This window comes from Microtus ochrogaster, chromosome 17, assembly GCF_000317375.1.
Source record: "Microtus ochrogaster isolate Prairie Vole_2 chromosome 17, MicOch1.0, whole genome shotgun sequence".
Lineage (NCBI taxonomy): Eukaryota > Metazoa > Chordata > Mammalia > Rodentia > Cricetidae > Microtus > Microtus ochrogaster.
Window position 1 is genome coordinate 12622987 of NC_022019.1, and position 6877 is coordinate 12629863.

Below are 6877 nucleotides of genomic sequence, written 5' to 3' on the forward strand. Positions count from 1 at the left end.
CCAGGGGCTGGGAGTTACTCTTGAGTTTGTTTGGAATGTTTTCTAAACAAATTGTCCAGTCATTCCTAGTTTTTCTGTATATCTCAACTTTGCTTCAACTTAAACCTTATTTGTACAAAACCCATATCAATGACCTCAACTTCGGTTCTTTAGTGCTTGCAAGGCCTTTTAAAAAAATTAGTTTACTTTTTAAAAATGTGTATGTCGTGTGCGTGTAGGCCAGAAGACAGTGTTGGATCACCTAGGCATTGTGAGCCAACCGCTGTGGGTGCTGGGAGTCAAACTTGGGTCCTCTGGAAGAACAGCAAGCTGGAGTAACTGCTGAGCCACCTCTCCAGCACCATCAAGGAGTCTTTGTTCACCTTCTGCCTGAGGTTTGGCTCACTGAGACTTTACTTGCAGGGCAGATCCCAGAAAGTAGACCTCTGAATCCTAAGGGAGCTGCTGCCTCCAGGTGTCGGGCAGAAAAACTGATGGGCACAGAGCCAGAGCGATGAGCTAGCAGCATGCTGGACCCAGAACAGTAACCTGGTTGGCTTGACTGGCCGTCATGAATACCCCCACAAGAAAAGCCATTCAAAGCAGCCAACTCTCCCAAATCCGGAATATGCCCCTGGCTGCTAACTCTTGCTTAGTACGAATGCCAAACATTCATTTGTTTATTGTTTCCTAACTAGCTGCCCTGCTCAGGCCCTGGCTCTCGACTCCTGTATTCACTTAGATGTGTTGAGAATACAGATATTAGCGGCCTGTCAATGACCTCACCACGGCTGTGTTCCCAAGGGGACTGCACTTCTTTTAGCATTGCTATCAGCGTTCGTTCCTTGACTGGGTACAGGACCCATTCCTACCTCTCTTCAGCTGACCTCCCTTTACAGGGAGAGAAACAGGAGGAGGGGCCAGCTCTGTGAAACGTTTTAGCAAACGACTGAATTCAAGAAGGTCACGGAACGCACCGATGTCAGCAACTGGATCTAAAGTGGGGACCCTGTGAGTCTGAGCACTGAACCTATGGAGTCCATACTGATAAAACAGACACCTGACTGGTGCCAGAAAACTTGCGGTATGGGCAAAGTCAGCTTGAGGTCATAGCATGTGGACGAGCTGGGAAGAAGCCAGAGTTTTTCTCTGAGCTGCCCCACGGCTCATACTGTTTGTTGGGGAGTTTCATGGAGTTTGGGTCTTGTCTTTGTTTGGGGTGATGTTTCTGAAAAAGACCTGGAAGGGCCCACCTGGCATGCCTCAGATCTTGGAAAGGAGGAGAGCTATTAGGATGACAAAGCCTCTGGTCTGTTTCTCCCCCAGTCACCTCCCAGTGCTCAATTCTACGGACACCCTGCTGGTGGCTTCCCAAAGTCAGAGAGGGTCAAGGCTAACCTCCTGGACCACTGCAAAAGTTATGGGAGGGTTTTTCTCTTGGCTCCTGAGCTTGGATTTTGTTTCTAATACCTTAGACTCTCACTCAGCCAGTCTACAGGAGTACCAGCTCCATGTCCAGCTCCCAGCATCCGGAATGCCATTGTTCTTCCCAAGTACCTACCGGACCTCAACTTTCCCTTTAGTGTTTGGGTCAGAACATCTCTTTGACCTTGTCCCCACGTCTATAGCTCTTCTGAAGGTCACCTGTAACTGTTAACAGGTCTCTCTCCCCCTGCTAGATGGAAGCTCCTGGTCCGAATACTCAGTAGACATTTGCCAAAGGGACAGGCCCCTCTTCACTCCCGCGTTTTCTCCACACTCATGCTTTCCTTCCGTCTACATTACCTACCTTCTCGTTCTGATACAAGTGAGGGAGGCCAGTTCCCACTCCCCGAGAATCCCCTCATCTTCTCTGGCCTCTACTCTTTTTCAAGTCAGTTCTCTCCTGGTCCCTGGGTCCCAATCCCAGTCTGCCCTGCAGCCAGCTCTGCTCTATCACATCTTGATCTCCACAGGCCTCCTTCAACCTTGTCCTTGTTATCTCTCTCTCTCTCTCTCTCTCTCTCTCTCTCTCTCTCTCTCTCTGTGTGTGTGTGTGTGTGTGTGTGTGTGTGTGTGTGTGTGTGATTCTTTTCCATTTTCACATAGAAATTACCAGACACCAGGAGGACAAGGAGAATGAATGAACTGGTGAAGAGCTACCCTGAATGAATGAGTGAATAGACACCACAGAGAAATGCAGACGCCTCTGTATCCGGGCTATCACTCAGCCTCTACCATCAGGAAGCATGCTAAGGGCATGAGACAGAAGGGCTTGACTGGCAGATCCAGAGCCTGTCCTGCACAAGTCTGAGCCCTGCTCAGAGCCACAGAGACAGGAAAGGACAGTCTTAGCTTGGCAAAGTGCAGACCAAACAGAGCAGATTCCCTAAAAGAAACTGAGACTTGCTGAGGAAGGAATTAGCACCTTCCACTCGAACTACTCAGGATAAACACCATGGCCCAAGGAGACATGAGCTAAGCCAAAGATGATACAGAAGGATTGATGTGTGGACTCAAGACCAGACAGGCCTTCCTCGTGTCCTGGACTTCCCTTACAAAGAATGCCAGGGATCACTGGGCAGGTTCCTCTCAACCTCCAGTCCCCCTTATCTCCATATCATGGGTATAACTGTGATTCTTACAGGTCACTGCGAAAACTAAGAAATCGACGCTTCCAAAATCTCTCTCCTGCCTCCCAGAAAGAGTGACTATTAGCAGTGTTATGCAAGTGGCCCAGTTTTCTTACCAAGGTTTCCCTAGACACATTGTTGCTGAGACATACAAGTTACACAAGGATTTTAGGTTCTAAGCAAGGCTAACAAAGCGCTATTAGTTGCTCACTGAGGAAGCAACAACCCCATCTCTTCAAGCCTGAGATAAGGTTGGCTTTTGGTGTGACATTATTCTCCAAGGCACAGGTATAGGAGGATGGGAATCTACATACTTCAAGGAGTCCCTTCACTGTTTTTAAACAGAAGTAGCCAACATCTCAGCAGCCACTGGAAAACTATCTGGAATCACCCTCTGTTGATCACTCATTCATTCTGTGGTGTGTGTGTGTGTGCATGTTCATGTGTGTGTGTGTGTGTTTGTGTGCATGTGCATGTTCATGTGCGTGTGTGCATGTTCATGTGTGTGCATGTTCATGCGTGTGTGCATGTTCATGCGTGTGTGTGCGTGTGTGTGCTCACCCACATGTGCACAAAGGTCAAAGGCTCTCTGTCTGCACTTTACCCCCTTGAGACAGGACCGTTCACTGAATCTGGATCTAGACTGGCAACCACCAGGCCTCAGTGATCCTCCTGTCCCCACCCCCACAGCACTGGGGCTGCAGGGGCACACAGCCCACACTCAGCCTCTTACATGGGTTCTCCATCAAGCGTTCTTAGTCACTGAGCCATCCTCTAGCCCTTGTCCATTTATTTTGAACTCAACATTACTGTTGCATAAGCGCGCGCGCATGTGTGTGTGTGTGGGGGGGGCTTCCCTGGGACCCAGAACCCCCTTTACTTAAACAATAAAACATCCACAAAATATTAAGCATTTCCCCAGTGTTCTGATCTTCCAATGATAACTATCAACTAACACTTTCTTGGAATTCACTCCACATTCGGCTGCAGAGTTTTTCCCATGTGAAATCAAACTGAGAAAAATTTTTAAAGCAATCTGAGCTTATAGACTGCTTAAAATTCATGCCCCAGGATTTAAACAAACCTTTACCTATACAAGTGTATATTTGTCTTGCAAAAAGGCCATATAGCAAGGTAAAACAAATACCTGTCTTCCTTGAGACGTGTGTATGGATCTTGTTTTTTCCCTGGCCCAAATTTCCAAAAGTCAAATATTTAATGGGATGATTGATGTCTAAGGCCTGAGGGGAAAATAAAATTCTTTACTTCTCATCAAGAAAAACACCCAGAGATTTGGATTCTAGACCCAAGGCAGCCATCACCTAAGCGGGTTACCTTGGAGTCCCTCCACGTCTCTGTTCTTGGTGTCTGCTCAATGACCTGCAGTGATGGGGCTGGGAACGGGACAGGAAGTGATTTGAAGCCTATCCAAACCCCCAAATCCCATGACTCCAGCTTCAATATGGATAAATACTGGCAAGATTTTTATTCTGAAAAATAACTTAACACTGACTGCAAGCGTGGTTCCTGGGAGATTTCTATATTATGCACTGTCCACTAGCCAGTGAGAGGCGTCCATCTTGATGTTGTCATGAATACTGTTACTATAGCAACACTCCCTGTTGCAACCTTGGGTATTTGCAATGCAGGTGAACTTGAAGTATTTGGTAAAGGTTTCAATCTCTGGCAAAGGCACCAGTTACCAGAACTCAGCCTGGCAAGCTGACCCTTCACCACCAGCTCAGGGCTTTGAGGCTCTCTGGCACTGAGAACTTACACTTCCTACCCCTTAGGACCTACAGCGGAGCTGCCCAGAGCCCAGGGAATGACTACGAAAGCCAGCCCTAGAAGTAGTCACTGTGCCTGTCAGAATTTCCACACTTTCTGAAAGATGAGCTGTGAGCATCTCCTCAGAGTTTGGGTCTCAGGGATATAACTAATACCTCAGGGACAGGAGGGTTGTGGAAACGCAGCAGGAGTCTCCAGATGACCTATCCGGAAGCAACCTGGAAAGCGGAGGCTGTGGGAAGACAACACTGCTGTCTCACAGACTCAGACCACAGTTCGGAACTGAGACAAAGGTTCCATCAGCCTGGGCTTCTACCAGCGTCTAGAGCTACGAGGGAGGAGGAGCACACTAGGAACTTCCGGGATCCCAGCTCTCCCATCCAAGACTCCACTGTCCCAAGACCGTGGCCTGACTTTCCATTCCGGATTCAGAAAGCCACCTCCCCCGTGTTCAGTCCTGGGCCTCTGGCTGTGGGGAAGGTAAATGACAGCCTTCCAGATCTGTGGTTCTAGAATTCTTGTCTGTGCCCTTCCTCACACGGTGGATAGTTTCCAGCTAGCCAAGCCCCTCACCTTCCAGTTCCATAGTACAAGACCGTTTCTGGGGTCTTTGAAGAGAAGCTAAGAGGTTTTTTTTTTGTTTTTTTTTTTGTTTTTTTTTTTTTTGTTGTTGTTTTTTTTTTTAACAAGCTATGGCTTGGGCTTTCTAGATAAGCCCTGGGCTCCAATCTGGGTGTAGTCTCCCCAAGATAAGAAAGAAACCTTCCTTCCTCTGGAACTGACATCAGTCCCTGGCCGGGCAGTCCATAGGCTATAAGGTTAAGTGGAGGGACGCTCTTCCCCAGACTCTAGCTGGGAGCCTCACGCCATCCAGCTTTATCTTCTACCAAACCTGCTCTGTCTGGGTAGATAGTGACCATGCTCACTCTACTAGCTGTGACCTCCCGTTTGGGTTCTCAAGCCAGCTAAGAGATCAGCTGGCAGACAGATCCTGGTGAGACCCCTCTGGTATGTGGGCAACATTTCTGATCTCACTCTCAAAGGTCATCTTTCCACACAGTTCCTCCCTTCCTCCCAACCCACACAAGTTGTTTATTTCTCAGAACTAAATGCCACAGCCCAGTGCTTCTCAGCCACCCCGGTAGCATTTTGTCACAGTCACTCGACACTAAGCGCAGGATTAGGCAGTACCCTAAAGACCACATTTGCTATACCCTGTCCTTTGGGGGAAGTCCCCAGTAATGTTTCAGACTGTACTTCCCCAGCTCTGGTACCCAGGCCACAATCCTGAGGGCAATGCCCAGAGAACAGGTGCCCACAGACATGCTAGCCCACCCATGAATATAGACTCAGAGCCAATGGCACCACGTACTACATGTTCTAGTCTTGTTTGGAACTTGGCTAGAAGGGTCTATGTGTTCTTCCCTGAGTCTCCCTGGAGTAGTACTTTGGAGGAAGATAGACCATAGAGACATGTGGCTCAGCTAGATCAGCCAGCTTGCAACCAATACAGGAAGGGTTTCAGCAGAGGTGCCCGTTCCCATGTAAAATGGCAGAGTTTGCCTGGGAATGTCTTTAGTCTCATGGCTCCGGAAGTAACAAAGGCGAAGACGGAAGAGGTTGCACTTAGTCGTTGCACTCTTCCCTGAGCATCGCGTGGGCTGTTTCTGCAAAGTCTGCAGCTGCGCGTTACCAAATATCTCCAGTGATTTTAAGAAGAATGTCCGATTTGGTGTATAACATGGAATATTAATGGCTGATACTTCATGGGCCCTGAATCAGGCATCTGGACTCTGTCATACATGAACCAGCTTGGTCAGTTTTCACCATGGCTCTGAGAGGTCAGGGCTCTGATTATCTCCACTTTATAGAGGAATAATGGAAGCCCAAAGATTGTATATAGGCAGTTAGTGATGCCGCGGGCAGGAAACCTCCTCATCCTTTCTCACAACCCCAGCCCAACCCCCCTAGGGTTTGTTGATGCCGGTGGGGGCGAAAAGGAAAAAGAAAAAGAAAAAAAGAAAAAGAAAAAGAAGAAGGTAGATTCTTTGATATTCAAGTTCCAGCACCTGACCCCTGACCGTAAAGGGCTCCACTCTATCCCCAAAGAACCCAGTAACCCAGCAGAACTCCCTTACCATTTATCTCTCCTCTCTCTCCTTTCTCTCCCTTTGGGCCTCGGTCACCTGCAACAGAAGGGAAACAGGCATTAGGAGTGGAAACAAACCCGATTTGTTAGTGGAATGTTATCTTTGGATTTGCTAACCCACGGCCAGGCAGCAGCCACCAGAGGGCACTGTGGGGAAGATAATTATGACCTGCTCTGGTCCTGCAGGGAAAGCGTGGGAGAGTCTACTACTCCCCCTAGTGAAAGTACCAGAAAGCCCCTGCTACCACATACCGCCAAGGGAAGCCTGGGACGGGGCAGGTGGGCAATGGAGCAAAGTCAAAGTTGGAGAGAAAAATCACACCCACGTTCACTCCCACAACCACAATAT

The 6877-nt window shown here is 48.5% G+C and overlaps 1 protein-coding gene across 1 annotated transcript in view; it reads right to left on the minus strand.

Annotated features, from left to right (window-relative positions):
- The window catches only part of Scara5 (scavenger receptor class A member 5), a 97701-nt gene that overhangs the window by 18905 nt on the left and 71919 nt on the right, over positions 1-6877 (minus strand). Inside the window, exon 7 of the mRNA XM_005355505.3 lies at positions 6518-6565. Coding sequence (XP_005355562.1) covers positions 6518-6565 — 48 coding nt within the window. The remainder of the gene's footprint in view (positions 1-6517; positions 6566-6877) is intronic.